Here is a 23365-nt window from a genome sequence, read left to right on the forward strand (position 1 = left end):
TCCCTCGTGCCAGCTTTCGTAATAAGAGGAGTTTATTCACACCAGTAGAGAGCGTGAGCAGCACTCTGGCTTGGCAAGGGTGCGACGATTATGGAAAAAGGAGCGAAATACAGGACAAGCGTATACTCGATCGAAAGACGCTTCAAGATATTTTTTGCTTGTAAGCTCCATTGCGCTTTCGGTCTTCGACGATACATGTCAATGTTTAGCGGCAAATAAGCCGTCTGCATCAACCTAGCTCACCTGTGCGTTCGGACACCAACACTGATGTTTACGCTCCATATTGCAAGTAAGCGTCTTACTGATCATTGGATGCAGTCCTTTTAGGAGGCGATTGCACACACAAGACAGGACATCAAAAGTTACACGAATAGTAAATGAATACTGAGTAGGGCAAAAAAATACCGGCTGACGAAACCGTTGGTTCATATCCCACAATGCGCCTAGATTGTGTAGCTGCTTCAAGCACCAGAGCAGCGCTAAAGTGATGAGGGCTATCTTTGGTACATCGTAACAGATAACTTAAAGATAGGCTCTCTGCAGCGAGAAAACAGTGGACGCTCATGAAATTGCTAGAGGTATTGGCAAAGTGCGAAGCGGAGGCCAATACACATTTCTGTATTCACTGCAGCACGTATCACTAGGTTCGTTTTATGCGTGTCTAGGGAACCAATTATTTGGACACAAATAGGGCCACAGCCATTGCCGAGTTGCTCACCATTGAGTCGGAGAAGTTGCAGAACTGCGGGTAGCGGTAGCACAGCTTCTCCTTGTTAATCCTAAAAATGCCCAGAGCTGCAAGTCAGAGTCGCATGCCCTCTCAGGAATAAGTGCACTTCGACAGCGCACGTGACAATATTCCCTTCCCCTCTTTGGACGAGTTACGGGAAAGAAGGATGCTGGACAGCATTCACCCCTTCATAAAAGCTCGAATATATGCTCCTTGTACCTAGTTTGAACGGCATTTCTTTGCCACAAATGCGTATTCATCTCATCTGGTCAATATGAAAATATTCCAACCTTCGGAATGTTCGCTCGTCATGTTTTTCAGAGGGGTTTACCAGAGCAGCCTACTAGAGGAGGAGCAGAATGCCATATTATACTGCAGGGGCTTCTCCAGAACTCTACCGTTAATTTATTCATTTATTTATTTATTTACAAGTACTGCGGTCCCAAGGAGACCAAGCAGGTGGGCATGTGTACAACATTTTCATTTCATTAAGATGAAGTGATAAGTTATTCTCTTGTGTTTGACATGGGGGGGGGGGGGGGAGCAGCAAAAAGTGTACAAAAATGAACAAGTTCGCATTTCAATTTTGCACTCGTTCTTTAGGATGGCTGAAACCTTTAAAGAGAAAACATTTGTTGCCAATGGGTAAAGAAAAACACGCAGAAAACTCTGGAGAGCATCAAGAACTGTCGATACCATCAAGCGTTTCGTCTGCGTAAAGGCGCCCGCCACTCAGGAAATATGAGAAGAAAATCCACACACTTCGTTTACAGCATAAGCCTCGAACTAATTCCGGGAAACAAAGACAGCTACTTTACAGCCCACTGCCCTTGAAACAATCGTTCCTGATCATAATTAATATCATCATCAGCCCGACTATCCACACGGCAGGACAAAGGCCTCTCCCAGGCCTCCCCCAATTAAACCTGTCATTTGCCAGTTGCGGCCCCGCAAACATCTTCATCTCATGCGCCAACCTAACTTTCTGCCCATCCCCCCCCTCTCCCTCCCCCGCTACAATTGCCTTCTCTTGGAATCCACTACGTTACCCTCAAGGACCAGCGGTTATCTTGCCTTCGCATTACATATGCCCTGCCCCAGCCCATTTCTACCTCTTGATTTCGACTACGATGTCACTAACCCGAATTTGTTCCCTCACCCACTCCGCCCGCTTCTAATCTCTTAACGTTACACCTGTTTTCCTTCTGAACCCTTTTTGTTAATCTTCACGCTTCTATCTCATAGGTGGGTACCCATAAGATACAGCTGTTGCATTCTTTTCTCTAAAGGGACAGCGGTCAACTGCCATTCATGATCAGAGAGTGCCTGCCAAATGCGCTCCAGCCCATTTACGTTCAAAAGGTCGTGTTCACGTACTAATGCCTCAACCAAACATGATGTCCATTCGCAAAGGGGACGCTATAGAAAAACAATTTAGACGCTAAAACAGAGAAAGGCTGCGTACGCAGCAGGAAATCGAAAAGGAACTGGCCAACCGGGCAACAATCAAGCCTCGCTGTAGAAGTGTCCAGTCTGTAGCATGTCGTAGGTTCTCTTTGGATAGAGGGTTCTTCATGAGGATAGGACCACAAAGCTAGCGTTGCTGCCTGTGAATCTATTTTACTGGAGTTGACTGTAATATTGTGTAATACCTTGATTTCCTAAAAACGTTTACTCGTTTTGCCCAGCGCCGTCGGTCAAAATGAAACCTTTCGAAATGTTTAACCTTATGAAACTTGACTGTGCTGCCTTTTAGCTGGCCTTCACGTAGCTCAAGATATTCCACGGGCTACTGAGGATGAGATTATGAAATTTGCGGTAATACGGTGGCCGCGGCTGGCGAAGGACAAGGTGAACTAGAGAGAGACATGGGAGAGGCCTTTGCCCTGCAGTGGGCGTAGTCAGGCTGATGATGATGATGATGACTGTCATGTGGCCCACCTCCGTTTACCGTACGGTCGCCTCGTAGGGCACAGGTGTGCGCCACACTCTCGCCTCGTTTGGTGCTCGTGGGCGACATACAGTGCAACCATGGCGACATACAGTGCATGCGGTCGCCTCCTGGGGCGGGCGGGGTCACCGCACGGTTGGGCACAATACCACCCTAGCGGCAACATGGTTGGTCAGCATGTTACTGGAAACGAATAGTTCGTCCGTATTCGACTTACCAGTAATTATATGAAAAATCTGTTGCAGAGAAAAGTAGCAGTGGTGACATTTCTGCTGCTGCAGTCCAATTATTACTACTCGTTGTTAAAATATTGCGTGATCAAAATGTGAATACGCTTCCTTTCAATGAGACCGCCAATTTTCCTGCCCTCGCACTTGTCATTGAGTCTAGTCAGAATCCTAAAGTAGACTGCGGCCCTTAACTATACCTTACACAGCTTGTTTCTCTCTTATAAAGAACGCTAGAAAATCACATATTGTGTGGTGCAAGAACAACGGCAGTGAACATTCTAAACAACCACTTTCTTACCACTCGAAGTAGCTCACCAGGCTGCTGCGAACACCACTTCTAAAGCATGTTTGTCACTGTGCAAAACTGTATTCGTATTTTGTAGGCCTTTTTGGGAACTGTTTACCTTTCTTGTTACTGGCCATCCCGCCCTGCAACTGGCGATTCACATCGCTACTCTAGCACCCATGCATGGAGTACATAGCGCCGAAGGATACAACTAGTGGCGGCACCAGGGCTTGAGAGGGATTAGGAAAAACAATAATGTCTTTATACATTGACCAGTCTTTACTTCTGAGTCGCTTACCTCGACGACCCTTTTGCACCTTCGTGCCTCCGTTGTCTCAGAAGAGAGTCTAGCTGCCTTCCCGCAACTCAATATACGTAAGAAAATCCAGAGACTAAAATTTCTATTTCTCCTGAAGAACAACAAACTTGCCATGAGTTCTGAACTTAACCTTGCACCGCTTAGAACTCGTCCCACAAGACATCATCATGACCAATTTTTAACTCCATATCAAGCTAAAATTAATGCCTTTAAGTATTCCTTTTACCCACGTACCACTGGGGAATAGAACAAGCTGCCGTCTGATGTCATTATGTCTATTCACTCTATTGACAAATTGTTCGCATCTACCTCGTACTGGAGTTTTGCATTTATGTATGTTTTCTTGAAAGAGTAGAACATGTCTCATTGTGTTTTGCTAACGTATATTTCGCGCGATGAATTCATATTCACAATGTTGTATTCTTTTCGCCCCTCCTGCTAGGGCCCACTTAGGGCCTGCATCATTTGTTAAATAAACTAAATATAATAAATAATGCGTTCATCATTAGTAAGTGAAGCGCCTTTTAAAATTTCCTTCCTCACAGTTCAATTCAATTCAATGTTTATTTTCCAGAAAGTGCCTGGAGGGTCTCCTTGGCTAAAAGCTGCTCACGCAGCTTGACTAAGGCCAAGAAGACCGTTTACATAGCAGTTACAGTGAAAACATATTATAATTAAAACAGACATTTTACCTCTAATTTGCAACAGCAAATTCAAGTTTTGTACAACATTCGGAGCACTGGAATTATACCATGTAAATAACACAAGTCAGACATCAAACAAAAACACACAAAAAACACATTTCAAGCAACGTGGCAAGAAATATTGTACAATTGATTTACATGAAACAAAGCACAAGAACAGAACAAGAAAAAAAGAAAAAAAGAACATAATGTGCAACAAAACACAGTATAACAATGCAAAGTATTACCAGGGGAGAGCAATTACAAAAAACGAGACCTCAAACCTCTTCTATTCAAACCTAAAGTGTGAGTATCTTTGTTTAGTATAATTGGGAGGTTGTGTGATAACGCTTGATACTTATAAAAGGTGCGGAACCATGGGATTTCCCACAAATCTTTATTTCTTGTGGGTACGTTAGCGTCGCGGCGCTGCAGTGATGCTAATGACATTAGTTGATTTATTGTAGTAAGGGAGGAAAAGTAAAATGTTTTCAATAGTCGGAATTCATAAATATCCTCAATACGAAGTATTTCAAATGGCCTAAAGGTACTCGTTGTAGTGGCCATTGGCTCCATATTCGCAATATGACGAATTATTCGCTTTTCAGAAGGGTATATGCTTGGGCTTGTTGGTTCATAACTGCAAGGTGAAAAACGTAGCGCAAAGAGACGAGGACACACTTATTTTCATAAGTTTTCCCATAATCTCAAAAAAATAGCGCAACGTTCGGGAGCTAGAGTGGTTTTTTCGGCGCCTAAGAAGTTGAGTCATCTGTGTACGAAACATTTCAAAAAATCTAAAAAGGGTGTTGGTTGTACGAAAAAACATAGGAAAAAGTTTGTCAATTGTATTGAAAATGTCATTTATCAAATTCCTCTTTCCTGTGGCAAGCAGTATGTAGGGCAAACTGGCAGATGCCTGAATGATAGGCTTCGAGAGCATGGGCGTGACGTAGATGATATGCGTGGAAAAGGGTTGTCAGCCCACTGCCGTTCGTGTCACTGCATACCGCTTCTTGAACAATGCATGGTTTTAAAAGTGCACAATAACCGGTTGACACGAGAAATCATAGAAGCGGAATGGATATCACTTTTGAAAGATGATTGTGTTAGTACCCCCTCTGTATCATTGATGGCGAAAGAGCTCGCATATCTGGCTGATACGCTTGGCTAGCTCATGGTTTGACGGCGTGTTGGTCGTGATGTTGTTATAAAACCACCTTTCTTTCTGAAATAAACCATTGTTGGAAGTTAGCGCCGTGTGTTGTCCGTCTTTCTGTGTCCTCGTCTCTTTGCGCTACATTTTTCACCTTGCAGTATTCGCTTTTGTATTACTAGAAGCCTGTTTAAATTTCTCTTTGTTGTTGTGCCCCATACTAAAGCACAATAATTTAGATGAGAATTAAATAACGCTTGATATATTTGAAGTTTCGCTTTCAAAGGCAGTATACTGCGGCAGTGTGCTACAGCTCCTGTAACTGAAGACAGTTTTCTACTTAGATAATTAATATGAGTATCCCAGCCTAAACTAGAAGAGAAGTATACTCCAAGAATTTTGTGGTCGTCAACAACTTCTATTTCTATAGTTTCGAACTTAATTGTAAGGTTCGTTTTAACTTCTTTATCCCTGGCGCGAAAAATCATTGCTTTTGTTTTGACAGCATTTATCTTCAGTAGGTTTGCTTTGGACCAAACAGACAGTTTTTCAAGTACTTAGTTACATTTCAGTATTAAATTATCCATGTTTGTTCCAGAAATAAGTACAGTGCTGTCGTCAGCATAGATAACAAAATCTGTGGAATTATCTATGTCTACAATGTCATTTATATGGGCGTTGAATAATAGCGGACCAAGAACGCTGCCTTGCGGGACTCCATATCTAATAGGTAGAATAATTGAATTATGGTTGTTTAAGTGCACAAACTGAGCTCTGTTTTCAAGGTATGTTTTGAGTAAATCAATGCACTTTCCGCGGATTCCGTAAGATTGGAGTTTACTGATTAAAATTTGGTGGTTCAGGCAGTGAAATGCTTTGCTAAAATCTACAAAAACTGCAAGTGTGAACATATTGTTTTCTATGTTTTGAAAAATACTTTCTTTTATTGTTAATAGAGCCATTTCCGTCGACCTGTCTTTCCTAAAGCCGAATTGCGCGTCACTCTGAACATTATGTCTATCAAAGAACCCAGTTATTCTAACAGAGATGATTTTTTCCAGCGCTTTGGAGAAGACTGGAAGAATAGATATAGGTCGATAATTTGTTGGCAAGTTGCGATCTCCGCCTTTAAACACAACTGACGTTCTAGCTATTTTCATAGCATCTGGAAATTTTCCGGACTCTAATACTAAGTTAAATATAAGTACAAGTACAGGCGTTATTATGCTCAAGACGGATTTAACGGGTCTTATCTGAATATTACCGGTGTCTAACGCCTTGCTGTTTGGTAAAGCCATAACTATACTGTAGAGTTCAGAACCAGACTTCAGTTACTCTCATTTCTCTTGCGCATTAGGTTGCAATTACTTCCGCCCCCCTTTTAGTGCTGCAATGAAATGACCCCGATTATAAGAGCCAAATGCGCACCAGTTGGTGAGGCAGTAGGAGAGACCCGGGTAGAGCAGCGTTCCGGAGCCCTCGATGCGCAGGTCAACGGCGCTGCGGTGCTCCAAATATTCCTGCACAATCTCGGAGGCCTGGTACAGGAATCCCAGCATGGACAGCACCAGCATGGCCGCACGCCACCACAGCGCTCGTCGGCGGCTGCAAGACAGCTGCTTTTTAATGGAATTTATTGCCGAACCTATAGTACGTGTACAAGAGTAAACATACCCTTATTTTAACTTTAAACCCTTTGAACTCCGCGGACGCAGCAATAGCTGGCATGGCCGTGCCCCGATGCACGATCTTAGGGAGGCCCCTTTCCATCTTCTAACCCGCTCCAGCTACTACAAGCGGGCTGGGCTAAATACCGCTTAGTGGAAAGGACTCGCTTACTGTGAAAGTACAAAATATATTCTTTCAGTTTGCCCGCGAGCGCGTTTTCTATATCCCGAGGCAGGAAACAAGGATAAGTGATCATGATAGCAACTGCACTTCGGCATCCGAAAGAAACAAAAAGATGCTCGCCGAAAGAGAGTAATCTGTTATGGGACTATTCGACTGCCATATTTACGCACAGTTTAAGAGTTCTACTATTAGTAGCAAGGCAGTTTCACGGGGGAAAAATCATTCAGTGGGTGGGTGGTCGACATCTCGGATCTGCCTAATATTTTCGTATGCTACTGACTGATTGCTAAAAAGGTAGCCGATATTATTGCTGTCCAGAAGAAATTGTTTCAATCATAAAAAATTGTTTACCACCAATAGGTAGACTACCACTCCTCTGCACAACCTCGCTTCAACAAATCTGGGCCTATATATAACCTGAAATGTATTGCCAGCAAATGCATAAAAATATATTTCGCACAAATAGCACACAGGAAATATATTCGTTAGTAGAGGTTTTGAGGTAAAAAAGAAGTAATTATATAACCCCGCGTTCTAGATAAACATGCCCACAAATGTGAAATTCACTGGCACGTGTTTCACGGATAATAAGATACCATTGCGTAATGTTCAAGAAAGCATCTAACGAGAACCTTTTGAGTGACAATTAAATATGCAGTGATCATGTTAATTTTTATACGGTTTTCAGATATTTTACACCACCTGAATATATACAAGCGTTAAAAAAACGTTGCATAATCTATATTTTGTAGTAGATGCAGCACCTACAAAAACAACCACTTTCACACACGTTACAGTTTTGCCATATTCTTAAGCTCCAAATACCACCAGCAGTAGACAGGGCCCTTCATCGTCATCATCGGCCTGACTACGCCCACTGCAGGGCAAAGGCCTCTCCCATGTCTCTCCAATTAACCCTGTTCTTTTCCAGTGGCGGCCAGCGTAACCCCGCAAACCTCTTAATCTCATCCGCCCACCTGACCTTCTGCGGCCCCCTGCTACGCTTGCCTTCTTTTGGAATCTACTACGTTACCCTTAAGGTCCAGCAGTTGTGTTGCCTCCGCATTACATGCCCTGACAGGTTGGGGAAAAACCCTGCTGCGGCTGATTTTTTCAACCCATTGAGGTTTCGTGAAAATTGAGTTAAACCCAATTTCTGCACTAAAATGCGCCTTGAATGCGTTTTAAATAGTTATGCACGTCTTGGCCTACTCGCAAGGTACATCGAAAACGCATGTTTAAAAATAGAGAGGACCACACATGATTAGTTGTTGCCAAAAAGCAAAGAAACAGCGTTGGTTGGTTCTTAGCTGTGTTTCGGAGCACTTCTGACACCCGTTAAGCTCAAAATCTTTGTTGTATCAGAATCATCTTTGTCCTCAAATTTCGAGCCGTTTTGGTTTTCAGGAGTCCCGGAAGAGTTCCACCACACGGCTGAGAAGTAAACCCGATCATTTGGTTACTAAGGAGACGAGTCAGGCTGAGACGGTCGCAAAGGAGGCTACACTTTTAAATGGCGCCTTAAATGCTGAAAGAATATTTTTACACCCCGCCGCGGTGGCTCAGTTGTTAAGGCACTCGTCTGCCGAGCCGGAGTACCCTGGTTCGAATCCGACCGCGGTGGCTGCGTTTCAATGGAGGCGAAATGCCAGAGGCGCCCGTGTGCTGTGCGATACAGGTGCACGTTAAAGATCCCCAGGTGGTCGAAATTGTTCCGGGAACCTCCACTACGGCACCTCTCTCTCCCTTGCTTCTTTAACTCCCTCCTCTCCCCCATCCTTACGGCGCGGTTCGGGTGTCCAAGGAGATATGTGAGGCAGTCACTAATAAGGGAGTTTTTACTCATTGACATCCACTCGAGCGCAGCCATACGGCTACAAAGGAACGCTATACAGCTTTCTCAGAAACTTCGCAGTTAAAAAAAATCGTCCTGGTCTGGGGTTCGAACCCGGGACCCCCGCTTCACCGGAGCAGTCGCTCTACCAATTAGCTAACCGGGACTTTTTTTTCTTTATTGCATTTTAGCTATCCGGGACGGCAAGCTTATGGCAGTGCGAGAGCGAATTGATCATTAACGCGAAGTGGAAACTGTGTTGTTCAAATGTTTAGGGGAATCCCCCAAGGTGGAATAGATTTGTAATAAGGGAGTAATTACTCATTAGCATCCTCTCGAGCGCAGCCAATGCGCGGACGATCTGAGACAGTTACTGCGTCATTCCCTGTCCTCGAAACCAGTTTTCAGTTTTAGTTGTTTTTGTGAGGTATAAAGGAAGGTAGGTCTAGCTCAGACTCGAAGCGCTCCATACGGTTATGTTGAAAGAGGTAATATATTGTCACGAAACTTAAGGAGAGCAGCCGCAGACAAATAAGGAGACAACAGGGCGGACGAGTTTATTCACAAGAAAACTTACAGGCGTTCAACGCTGCTGAACCGAATGTCGAGCGGTAGCTCCAGTCATGTAAGATACGACGCTGGTTTCAATGTTTTGCTATACCATGCCCGGCCGGGACATTTGGTTGTGTGAGACCGGGCGTCCTGGTTTCAATGTTTTATTATGCCCGGCCAGAAGCTTTTGCTGCGTCACAACAGGTGTTGCATTGAACACAACAAGCATTCTGTTCCACGCATCAAAGTCTACCGGCGTTGTATGCATATGCGGACGATCTTTCTTTTTTCTGTACTTTGAAGCACAGCTTTGTGAAAGCTGCATCGACAACAGCCCAATATGGCATCGTCTCTGGCGCTTAGGTGAATCGCTCCAAAAGTTGTGGCCTTGGTTTGGTTCATGAGGCTCAACGCCGCTCTGCTATGCCAGAATACAATGACCATGTGTGGCGCCCAAATATCTTGGCGTTCCACTTCATGCATTCAAGTCAAGCGCACATTACCGGAAGGAGCGGGTTCCGGTCGTCGAGCGGTATGGTCAGAGTTTTGTACAACATCGACCTTGAATTTTCAGTCGTGCTCAGGTCTGCAACAACTTTCTGGCAACAAAATTTATTACGTACTCCCTGTCGTGGACGGCACTAGGCTTTACATCCAGCATTTTCACTGAATATTTGCGGCTTTTATTTTGGCAACCAATTTCGAGCCGATGCGACGTGATAACCTTTGCACGGCTGTATGTGCAGGATGATCGCGCTTTGTTCAACTTTATGTGGGACAGAGTCATTTCTTCCTTTTTCGTGATTGTGCCCATCCGATCATTCTTGAATATTAATTTCATTACCCTGCTTCCAAACTTAGTGGCTTCTTCAAATTTTATAGAGCGGCCCGGTTTACGGGGCTTTATGCAGAAAGTTTGTGCTTCTGTGCGGTTTTTGACAGTTTGATTTTGTAACTAGTACTTAATTTCTGTTTCACGTAAGAGTCTGCACAGGAATATGGTAACGATGCTCTTTCCGCCGCCACTGTATCGTTCTGTGTATCGCCTGTATCGCCGCTGTATCGCCTGCGAATTGCACACCAAAGTTCTACCTATTAACAAGTGGCTCCATGGGAAATACGTTTTTGTGCCTTCTGCTAACTGTCGTCGGCGCAATGTAACTGAAACCAATGAAAACTGCGTTATTAACTGCAAGGATGCGATTTTGTTTTGGATGTGTTGAAGAGGACACTACAGAAAGAACTATTAACAAGTGGCTCCATGGGAAATACGTTTTTGTGCCTTCTGCTAACTGTCGTCGGCGCAATGTAACTGAAACCAATGAAAACTGCGTTATTAACTGCAAGGATGCGATTTTGTTTTGGATGTGTTGAAGAGGACACTACAGAAAGACTTTGTTTTAAATTCCTACAGTGTTCGTTGCCTTGCGGCTACTCAACCTGACTGCGAACCATATGACATATTTTTCCTCATTGAACTTCATTGCCTGTGGAAAACGCGCATGCTGGACCGCAATGCTGAACCTCTTGTTCCAACCAGAAGCCGTTTCAGTCGAATGATGCTCCAGCTTAAGGACTGGGCGATGAAAGGGACTGGATTCTATCGGACTGATTTCCTCAGCTGATGCGGTGTCTATCTCTGCCACCCTTTTAGCTGTGTTGTTTTCTGTCATGCTAGTGCAGTCCATTGACTAGCTGCGCGCTTCGCAACTAATCAGTATATCTACCCTTTCTGTTCATACATAACCTCGTGCGGTCAATATCATGTGGGAAGAAAAATTGCGACGATAGATTAGTATTCTCGCGCTCTGGCCAGCGAAGCTGGTCTGTTCGTGCTGCCACTTGTTCGAATCTATGTTACGGGAATATTTATTTGAATTAAATTTATTTCTTTATTTCGGTTTGCACAAATTCATAAATATCTAACGATCATGCTCGGGGCTTAGCCATCGGAATATTTCTTGCACACAAATCACAATTCTTTCGCATTACACACACGACAGTTCTTTAAGCGCCTCCGGTAATTTTTCCTCACGCAAGTTGAAGAGCGCGCGCAATAAATCCGGTTCTTATGAGGGCGCGTAAAAAAGGTAATTACTCTTGGCCTATTAGACAAGCTTCTGGGAATCCAAAATAAGTGGAGAATAGTGAAGGAGGTTACTGGGAGCCTCTGCAATCAAGACTTAGTTCCTGACATTATTAATGCGAAGCATTGTTTGGCTAAGCTTGCGGACCTTGTCCGCACGATTAAGTCCGAACTATTAGGTTTATGAGAAAAACAATGGTAATATCGGATAGACCACCAGACAGTCTCGTATGGGAAATCAGGGAGGTGAGGTGGGATAGTTAGTTAATTAATTATAGCCAAAAATGTCCAAAAAGTCGGCGGGGCTCGAGCAAAACTGGCGCCAAATTTGAAAACGCCGGAAGGGTGGCCCTACATGGCCGAAAGTGTGGGCGGAGCCAACACGCGGCGCCAAACCTGAAAACTAAGCGCGGCGCGAAGTTTGAAAATTCATGTTTACGGATTTCTCCAATGCGGGTGCAGCAGTTATCTCTAACGTTTTTTACTCTAAATTGAAAACTTCAACACTTACTTCAACAGTAAAACACGTTGCGGGGCTAGTTGGTTATGCATTTTCTTTCGTTAAAATTTAAGCAGCGATAACTTTTAGGACGAATACACAGAGGACATTACAGGACGGGCGCTGACTCCAACTATGTCTATTGAACACGCTTTTCGTAGAACATATAAGAAAAGACGACCGTGAGCGCATACGCATCTGTGACAGACCACAGAAGGAAAGAACTGTGAGCCACGACTTGACAAAATCAAAATTCTAAGCAGGAGCAAAGATAGATTAGCTCGGGTTTTATCCGAAGCATTTTTCATCAGGGCAAAAGGCGACATGTGTGTCAGCACCACTTCTGTCTCCCTGCATGCCAGCCAATTCAGATTGCTTAAAAATAAGGGACGAAATGCGTGCCGCCCTCATTAATCTACCTTTGCTGTCATCTTGGTCATCTTGGCCTTTCCTTTTGTGGTCTGTCGCAGATGCGCATGCGCTCACGGTCGTCTTTTCTTATATGTTCTACGAAAAACGTGTTCAATAAACATAGCTGGAGTCAGCGCCCGTCCTGTCATGTCCTGTGTGTATTCGTCCTAAAAGTTAGCGCTGCTTAAATTTTAACGGAAGAAAATTAGTTCAACAGTGTTTGCTCAACCTGAGCTGCAAATATTGCACTGTTAACACGCATTTTGCTGTATTGGTATCGAAATAATTAGGTTTGATATGCAAGACATTAAACTTAATGAAGTAGACTCCACTGTAACTATCTTACCTTCGAATGAAGCAGGTGATGGTGACGGAATAATTGTGCGCCTTATTAATGATAATATGCGCTCGACCCAATCTTTCCTTCGTATGGAATCACTCTTTACTCACTGGTATGAAGTCTAAAAAAAAAACAAAATTCAAACTGTTTTTAAAGAAGGCCACCGATCGAATCCATATAGCTATAAGAACCATTAAAGTTCTGCGTGTTATAATAATTACATTTTTGAACAGCTGGTATCATAAATCATCCTTAAGTTACTCGAAAAGTAGAATATACTTTGTGCACAACAGCATGAATTCTGTCTAAAGTACTCAAGGTCATCTGCTGTCCTTTCTCTTAGCCAAACAATTAGTACTGCTTTGCAGAAAAATACGCTTGCCCCAGGCGTATTCTTCGACCTTCAGAAAGCCTTAGATACAGTGCACTATATCATTCAGCTAGACACATTTAAATTATATGCTTTGGGCAGCAGTACCTATGTTTTTTTACCAAGCTTTTCCTATTGACCGTGAGAAATTCTCTTTACACATGATAACATCTTCTCTTCAAAATACGCACAAAGCAGTTCCACAAGGGATAGTACTTGGGCCATTCCTGCTTTCTCTTTATGTTACGTACTTTCCCATTCTCAAATGCTCATGTAAGCTCACGACAATGCCATATTAATAAGTGCTGATTACGAGGTCGAACTTGAAGATAACCGAACATCGAATAAGTTAATATTGCAGGTTTATGTGTAGCAAAAATATCAGCCTTTAATATAAAGAACACTAAGTACACTTTCTTTTACGCTCTCAAAATAATCCATAAACAGCGTGGTAACTAAACCGGCTATTATTATTAATGCACTCGTGCAAACCAGCTCGTTTATATATCTAGGTGTTGTATCTGACAGCCATTTGCACTGAAAAAAAAAAATGCAATAATGCTACCAGCTTCAAGCTAGCTTCCGGTTGCTACGTCTTTCTACACAGTCGTGATTGTTTTTATACTACAACATCACGAATAATATATTTACATTTATCAGCAGCCATTTTTCCTACTGTGGGGAATCCGGCGGCTCGAATTAATTACACCTAATATCCTGACCACATTTGACGCTTAGAAAAAAATAGCGATACGAATAACGAACTGCTCGAAAGATAATGAATCTTTCAAGCGACTGGATAAACAAAGCCAGTCGAAACTGCTACTATTCGACCACTTCTATGACTAAGAAATTAGGCAGTTGCTTAGCTCCGGTTAAGCCTGGATATGCAAGCTGAAAGCTGCAGTTACGCTTTGTTTAACGTCATGGCTGTCGCAGTTCGCGCACAATACACTGGGAGCACCACGATAACGATGTAGGCAAGCGCGTTATATAGCCCTCCTTCCGCATTCGTAGTAACTGCAGGGTAAACACGCGGCTGCAAGTAGCGTCATACGAGGAAGCCGAGCGCGCGCCGATGCACACTCGGTAAACACGCGCAGAGCGCGTGAACGACGGCGAAGGTTACCCCCTGCACCTCTCCAGCGACGTGACGCGGCGAACTCATGCATGCGCAGCTGTGGCTAAAATGGATCGCGGCGCACGCCGGACCCGGAGTTGACTAGTCTAGTGAAGCTTTTCGCTTCAAAACGGTCCAGCATTACGAGACGCAGCGATGAATTTCCCGTGTCATTACTCTAGACCTCTCTACGGAACACAAGAATCTTCGCGCTAGGTAACTTTAATCTGCTCCCGTACTGAAAATGTCTGTGGTCAGCTGCTCATCAGTAAGCAGGTGCCAAAGTTTGGAATGACACAGAGAGGCACTCACATGGCTGCGCGCTCCCTCTCCAGCTTCTCGTCCTTCCGGCGGGCGGCCTGCAGCAGCCCGAAGCTGGGCACCACGGTCAGCGAACGCAGGGCAATGGGCCCGCGGAAGGGCTCGCGCCACTCGGACATCGTGTTGCGCAGGGCCTGAAGAGACGCAGTCAAGGCACCCAGTGCGTGGCAGATGATTTGAATTTGAAATTATTTCAAACAAGCATGGTTTGGTTTGGTTGGTTTATGGGGTTTAACGTCCCAAAGCGACTCAGGCTATGAGAGACGCCGTAGTGGAGGGCTCCGGAAATTTCGACCACCTGGGGTTCTTTAACGTGCACTGACATCGCACAGTACACGGGCCTCGAATTTCTCCTCCAAAGAAATTCTACCGCCGCGGCCGGGATCGAACCCGCGTCTTTCGGGACAGCAGCCGAGCACCATAGCCACTGAGCCACCGCGGCGCAATTTCAAACAGGCATGTTTACATACATGTTTGAGGTGTAAAAACCGCTCAAGAGCAGCTTGACAAAGCTCCCATATTCCTTCTGTACTCGGCAGTGCAGGACAGAAAACACAGATTACACTAAAAAGGTAAAGATAACAAAAATCAGCCAGAAGCAGTACAGTACAGCAAAAATTGTGCAAATACAACAATACAAGACATTATCATATGTTCAATTTAAAATGGTACTTTTGCAATCAATATACAGGTGCATTAGAAAAAAGTTCTTTTATGCTTTTTTTTAAAAAAAGAAGAGCTGGTAATATTTTGTTGTGTGACTTTCAATTTATTTAATGTGTATGGTGAAGTATAGTCAAGTGTTTGAAAGCCATAGCTTAGTTTGTGCGCGCATGTGGAACGTGCCAGTGTTCGCGGCATCGTGCTGTGTAATTTGTGGGATTTTCCAGTGGGTAGTTTATTTCCCAAGTAGCAGCGAGGAATAAACACTCGCTTCGCACCCCAAAGCCCCTTAACCTGCAATACAATAACGCACAGAAGAAGCGGTGCGGCTCTGCACACCAGCACGCAAGCTTTGTGCATACGCACGAAGTGCTTTCAGGTTATGTTTCTACGCGTTGAAACCCAACCGTGAGCCTATGCAAGAAGACAGTAGATTATGAGGTGCCAAGACTGTCTATTTTGCGTTCTGCAAGCGCTTACTGGACGTTTGGAGCAGAATAGAAAGGATTTATGCTGCACATATGTCGTACAAACAGTAACTAAAGGCGCAAACGCGAAATGCACCGGGGCAGATTTATTCCCTTGCAAATAGACCTTTCTTCTGCTGATATGGAGCCAGTATGCACAATGACACGTGTATTTAACGAGGTGACAGTTAGTTCTTCTGTTGCTTCACTTCCGTACGTGCCACCATTCGCCTTATGCGCCGTATTACTATCAACGTCGTCCATTTGTTCCTTTGAAGGTACAACGAGTGTGGCTGTATAGTGAAGCGTGATACACCGATTCCCACGATGCCCAAGAAATATGAGTCCGTTCCACCTAGACAGCCGTCGCGATTGGGAGCAGTAATGTCCAGGCGGGCTTCCGTGCCTGCACACGCAACCGACATCCCTCGTCAAGCGCACATCGCACATGTCTACAGAAGGCACACCAGACTGCGTGAATGTGTTGATCGCGAACGCCAATAGGGTTAATTGCATGCGTTCAGTAATGGGTTTCCTGTCTCGATGAAAACTGCTTATGAAAATATTTTCTTCTGAACAGCATATCTAACTCATAATTCGTTGCTTTAACAGACGTATGCCCCCCGACAAGGGGAAAGGGGCCCCTATTTCCGTGATGATAAACTGCAGCACAAATAACCTCTGGGGAATTGACTCGGCAATCTGATTATTATGACCGCTTTTTCGCTATTAACAGAAATAGTTCTGCGGAAGAAAATACTCTAATGCGGAGAAAGTACATTACAAGAGGCAGCAAGGCGGAAATTTGGGCGAGTTGGTAAGTATTCATGATTTTGTTCGCAGCGCAACAAGAACGGGAAAGACGAAAGAGTGACACGAAAGAGTGACACAAACAAGCGCTGTTTCAGTGCTTGTTTGTGTCACTCTGTCGTCTCCTGTCCCGTTCTTGTTGCGCTGTGAACAAAATAATGATTACAAGAGGCAAGTATGCCCATAAAAAATGTGGTCAACAGCGTGTCATCGATGTGGACCTAGAGCGACATTTCGAGAACAGCAAGTGGTGTGCGTATGTGTTTAATCCTGTTTCATCCGTAACACACACCTCCTCCTTGCCTCTCTTTTTTTTTTTAGTGCAAATGCTTTGCTTTCGCTGTTCGTCGTCAAAGATGCCAAATTGTATTTTACTGGGCACACAACGCGCCTGTTTTAACCGTGTGTACGATACGCTCTATGTACAGCTGCGTACCTGAAGTACGCAGCTGTACATGAAAAAGCTCCCTTAATTTCTTGGGGCCTCTTCTGTGAAATGATCGCACCATAGGATTCTCCGTGGGTGATGTGTCACGTGACCGTTGCTCTCCCGTCTGTTTGGAGCAGGGAACAGCGGCGAGGACCGAAAAGTGGGCCGGACAGAGAAGAGCACGTAGCAAGTACGCCAGCGGGCGACAAGCACAGGTGGGCGTTGCTACTCGCGCTCCACGCGAGCACGATACAGGGGTTGGAACCACCGTCAGACATGGAGGGCTGATCTTCCTGCTTTTGGCATGACTACTTGACCAATCGTCCCTTTTGTTTCTTTTTTCTCTGATTTATTTATTTATTTGTACATATATAGGTCCAACTTGGACCAAGATAGGAGTGGACACAACACCAAACTTGTGGCAGATGCAGACCAGCAGGAACAAGATGCAGTCAATACAGTAGACTCAATAAAACAGTGTTAAAAAAGTACAGTCATAAAATACAGGTGAAAAATTGCAGGTAAAAAAATATTCCTTTTATATGCTTTATTGCTTTATATGTTTAGCAAGACGGACGGAAAATTGTTCTCGAGATTGTGCATTTATAACTTCGTTTGACAGACCATTCCATTCGGACGCTGTTACAGGAAAAAGGAATATTTGAAAGAGTCCTTGTGAAACTTCTCTTTTGGACATGCCTACTATGTTTACTACGGCTTATGCGTGTTCTTGTTTCGTTTACGTATCGCTCTTTTCTCACATGCACTAAACTATTAATGACGCAATAAAAAAGATTTAGTCTTTTTTCTTTTCGCCTCTGAGAAAGGAGAGGCAAATCAGGTTTCGCATAAAGGGGTGTCACAGAATCCAGCCTTCGGTATTGAGAGAAAATGAAGCGTGATGCCCGTCTCTGTGCCTGCTCATGTTTAGATATCAGCTTTTTGTGGCAGGGATCCCATTATTCACACGCCTACTCAAGTAAGGGTCGTAGGGTCGTACAAGCATCTTGTACGCTGCCAGTTTTGCGTATGTGAAAGCCTGTTCTAGGACGCGTCTGAGGTAGCCTAGCCTATCCTTTCCCTTCCCGACAACGTTATCGATATGTTTAGTCCAGCTGAGCTTTGAAGTTATGGTCACGCCGAGGTATTTGTACTCATTTACTCGCGAAAGGGGACTACCTTGCAAAGCATATGCATAGTGAAGCGGCTCAGCCTTGTGAGCAATCGTCATGCAGACTGTGTTTTGCGGGTTTATGGTCATTTGTCATTCCTTACACCAGTTCTGTATTGGAAATAAAAAATTGTTTAGCTGCTTTTGGTCACTAGTGAATTTAATTTCACTATAAATGATGCAGTCGTCTGCGAATAGCCTTACTTTTAGTGGCGAATCTTGAATCAGGTCATTCACATATATCAGAAATAAAAGGGGGCCAAGCACTTACCCCTGTGGCACCCTAGACTTAACTTCGCATAAACGTCATTCTTGTCTGTCTGAATATGCGGGCCTCGAATTTTCTTGCCAAAGAAGCTTTTCCATCCGTCTATGCAGCGTGTCATAAAAGTTTTCATACACAAGAAAATGTTAACAGCGCGGCGCTGCTGCGTGACATCACGCTCAGCCTTAGCGCGTGTGGCCATGACTGCGTCCATAGACATCGAGCACACCAGTCAATACCAGTGGCAATGCCATAAAGGACAACTTGGTTTAGAGCTGCCTTGTACGAACATGCATAACATACAAACGGAGAGAGGGATTTACACTTTGCCACTTGCACGCCGTTTCATGTGGCAGGTCGCAGCTGACTCTTCCGAATACCAACCTCGGCTAAAGACAGCGTTCTTCCCATGGCAGACGGCTTCCTGTCGCTCCCTTGTCTTCCCTAGAGGAGGAGAGGGAATTTTCTTCTCTCCACTTTGGCAACTGACAACCCTGGCAGGTCGCAGGTCGCAGCGAGAGCTAATATATAAGTACCAAAAGTAGTTTCTATTTTTCTTGAGCCGCTCGCGCCTCCATTGGCCAAACCCAATCACGTGGTTCAAAAGCTTTTATTAATTGCCTAGAAACCAACTACTTTGCATCGTTCAGCACCAGACCGTTGCTGACAGTAATTTCGTACACGTACTCTCACCGTGCTTTGCGCCATTTGCGCCATGTAAATAAATCTGCAGTGGAAGTCAGCAAAAATCGATTGGAGGATTGGTGGCTGAAAAGCAGAGACGTGACATAAGGTAAGAAAAGTACGAAAGCGTAGTGAAATAAAATGGCGAACCTTAATGAGAATGAACAACACAGTGTAACAAAAATAACGAAAGAAAAGCTGAGCATGGTGGCAATTGACACCACCCCGTTTCAAAGGGGGTGATCCTATCCATCCATCCACCCATTCATCCATCCATCTGACTGCGCGCCTGCCGCATCGGGACCAATCAGCGCGTACTCAGCGATGGTGGCCGGGCTTCCGGTACTCCGGCAACGGTAACACGGTACACGGTATGACTCTCATGATCGGATGGTCGCTCCCTGTGTAGCGATAAGTGGAAAACTAGCAGAAAGGAGGAGTTCACAAGCAGGAGAAGTACACAGAACAACGCTGGAGTGTTGTCCTGGGTACCTCTCTTGTTTGTGGACGCCTCTTTTCCGCTGGTTTTCCACTTACCATGCACCAACTGGCCCAACAAGCTACGCGTCTTCAATCCTGTGTATCGAGCGGCTATTTTCGAATATGCAAGACCGGTTCCCTGATACCCCAGAAGCCGCGGGGACGGCGATGCCATTAAGCGGCTTCGTCTGAGACTGCTGTAGGCGCGTTTCCGCAGCAAATAGCCCACTTGTTTAGAATTTTTGTTTCCTCTGGCTCTTATCTGCCCCTAGCTAGCAACTTACGCGCTCGAGACACTCCGCGTACCGCCGTAGTTTCGGGTTCGTTTAGCATAGTTAGCATAGTTGGCAGTCGGTGGCGGGCGTTTGGCTGGAGCTGATCACAGCTTTATTGCAGAACTACAAGGACCAAGCGGATGGTATCACCTGCGATGCATATCATCTTTGAAGCAAGACGGAGCATGCCTGGAAAACCACTGCGCAGCGTGGTCACTATCACCAGGGCATCGTGCTGAGCGCTTACTGCCCCGCCCCCGCCGAATTACAGGAGGATAAAAGGCGCTGTCAACGAGCACTGCGCGCAGTCGGTGGCGGGCGTTTGGCTGGAGCTGATCACAGCTTTATTGCAGAACTACAAGGACCAAGCGGATGGTATCACCTGCGATGCATATCATCTTTGAAGCAAGACGGAGCATGCCTGGAAAACCACTGCGCAGCTTGGTCACTATCACCAGGGCATCGTGCTGAGCGCTTCCTGCCCCGCCCCCGCCGAATTCCAGGAGGATAAAAGGCGCTGTCAACGAGCACTGCGCGCAGTCGGTGGCGGGCGTTTGGCTGGAGCTGATCACAGCTTTATTGCAGAACTACAAGGACCAAGCGGATGGTATCACCTGCGATGCATATCATCTTTGAAGTAAGACGGAGCATGCCTGGAAAACCACTGCGCAGCGTGGTCACTATCACCAGGGCATCGTGCTGAGCGCTTCCTGCCCCGCCCCCGCCGAATTCCAGGAGGATAAAAGGCGCTGTCGACGAGCACTGCGCGCAGTCGGTGGCGGGCGTTTGGCTGGAGCTGATCACAGCTTTATTGCAGAACTACAAGGACCAAGCGGATGGTATCACCTGCGATGCATATCATCTTTGAAGTAAGACGGAGCATGCCTGGAAAACCACTGCGCAGCGTGGTCACTATCACCAGGGCATCGTGCTGAGCGCTTCCTGCCCCGCCCCCGCCGAATTCCAGGAGGATAAAAGGCGCTGTCAACGAGCACTGCGCGCAGTCGGTGGCGGGCGTTTGGCTGGAGCTGATCACAGCTTTATTGCAGGTGAGAGTTGTATTTTTTGCACTCTCAGATTTGCCTTTTGCCCACCACCGACTGCGTTTCTGTTTAATCGTTTTATTTTGTGACCATGTCAACTTGCTTCAAATGTTCGGAAGCATTGCCCTCCGAAGGCAATTACTTAACATGTTCGGGTTGTGATAAGGTGTTTCATTATAAAAAAAAAAATGTTCAGGGGTTACGGCAAAGTCTGCTGCCGAAAGAGGGTTTGAAGCATACGCTGACTGGTGCTGTCTGCAGTGTGGCTTACAGAGCGGTACAGATTCAGAAAATGAAAAGGCTAGCTCGTCAAGAACTCTTGAGGAGCTCTTTGCCAAGATAGAGAGCTTGTTGCCAATTAAGGACGCCATCAGCTCACTTTCTGGCAGAGTGGATGAGTTGTTGTTGCTGAAATCTAATGTTGAGTCGCTGGGAGAATCAGTTAAAGGTATACACGCCTCTATTTCTTTTTTCTCTGAGAAATATGATGACTTAGTTAAATCCACTGCTGAACAGCAGACCACAATCCAGAAGCTTCAGGATGAAGTGCTTACTCTGAGCACCACAGTGACGGGCCAAAATGAACAGCTACTGCACCTTCAGAAAGAGATTAATGACATGGAACAATACAGTAGGCTGCAGAACTTAGAAATACAGGGGTTCTCTCTTAAACAAGGTGAGCAGGTGTCTGAGGCACTAAAGAACTTGGCAGAGAAGCTGAAAATTGAGCTAATTGATTCAGATATCGAAGCAGCTCATTGTCTTCCGCAGAAAAAAGGAAAAAAACAAATTTTGCTGGTGAGATTCACTTCTGTCGCTGCAAAAGAAAAATGGATGAGTCATCGAAGCCAGATCACGCCCCTAGTGCAAAAGGGAGAGCTATCTGAAATGTACTTTAACGACAACCTCACCACATCAAACAGGAAACTGCTCTGGGAGGCTAAGCAGAAAGGGAAGGCAAGTAATTTTAAATTTGTTTGGGTCAAACATGGAAAAATCTTTGCTAGGAAGACCGAAGTCTCTTCTATTTTTCGAATCCATGATTCTACTGATTTAGATAAACTAGTTCGAATCATGAACTGTACCTTTTCCCTTTGCGCCAATATTGGTGAATTTTGTAACTTAGTCTCGCCAAAGGTGGACGCATTCAGTGTAGTTCATGTAAACATACGCAGCTTACGAAAACATTGGAATGAATTTTTGGCTGTTGTTGACAACACTAAGAATACCATAGATGCATTCATACTTACAGAAATTAACATCCCTTCCACACTTCTCTCCTCTTTTTCGTTACCCAATTATTCTAGTTTCTCTTTCACACGCTCAAATCGGATAGGCGGCGGAATTCTTGTTTTCGTTCACAGCAAATGGAATGCTTACCCTTTAAAGTCAACATTTTGCTTTGCTGAGTGTGTTGCATTGCAGATATCACTTTTAAATTCGGAGGTTACACTTCTAGGAGTTTACAGGCCTCCTTCCCAAAATGTGAAAGAATTTCTTTCTGAGCTCGACAATTTTTTGGGCTCCCTATTGCCAAATCATGCTATATGCCTCATTGGAGACTTCAATATTGACACCTTGTCACCAGCACGTTCATCTGTTTGCGAGTACCTCAACACTTTGGCAAAACATGGTATTGAACCAACGATAAAAGACTACACAAGAGAAGAGTACCTGGGAAAGCATTTCGTAGCTTCTTGTATCGATCACATCAATATAAGAGCTCCGTTTGCCCAGAATTTCTCTTCTGTGATTACATACAAACTTTCAGATCATTACTTTGTAGGTTCTCATATCCTTTTTCCTTCTTCAAATAAATCATGCCTTAATAAGGAGCAAATTTCATATACAGACACTGCCACATTCGATAAACTTATAGCCGACTTTAACTGGGCCTCTTTCCTCGAGGAAGCGAATTCTTTTAACGTATACGATAGATTTGTGCAGGTTGTCAATTCCATAACAGCCTCATCACAAAAGGTCAAAGTGATCAAAAAACGTAACCCAAACCTTCCTTGGTTAACAAGTGACATTCTAAAGGCCATTGCAGAAAAAGACGCCCTTTGGTCACGTTGCAAGCGTTCTCCCAACAACACACGCCTCAAAGATAATTTCAGGTTATTTAGAAACAAAGTTACTGCCATGATTCGAGCCTCGAAACGTAACTACTTCAATTCGGCTTTCCGTAACAACCAACACTCTTCGCGTAAAACTTGGTCAACTATCAATTGCCTTTTTGGACGAAACTCTAAACAATCCATTAGCGATGCATTTGCCAAATCCTTCAAAGACCTTCCCTCTGCTGCCTCTGAGTTTAATGCATTTTTCTCTCAGGTTT

At 44.7% G+C, this 23365-nt stretch overlaps 1 protein-coding gene across 1 annotated transcript in view; it reads right to left on the bottom strand.

Annotated features, from left to right (window-relative positions):
* Window positions 1-14850, bottom strand: part of LOC149325863 (uncharacterized) — a 267673-nt gene extending 252823 nt beyond the window's left edge. Inside the window, exons 1-3 of the mRNA XM_089562465.1 lie at window positions 14731-14850; window positions 6784-6960; window positions 719-779 (exon numbers count right to left, since the gene is read on the bottom strand). Of these exons, the coding sequence (XP_089418591.1) occupies window positions 719-779; window positions 6784-6929 (207 nt within the window). The 5' untranslated portion in view covers window positions 6930-6960; window positions 14731-14850. The remainder of the gene's footprint in view (window positions 1-718; window positions 780-6783; window positions 6961-14730) is intronic.
* Between the last annotated feature and the right edge of the window lie 8515 nt (window positions 14851-23365).

The sequence above is a fragment of the Amblyomma mixtum genome, chromosome 10, assembly GCF_055824585.1.
Source record: "Amblyomma mixtum isolate Tamu chromosome 10, ASM5582458v1, whole genome shotgun sequence".
NCBI lineage: Eukaryota > Metazoa > Arthropoda > Arachnida > Ixodida > Ixodidae > Amblyomma > Amblyomma mixtum.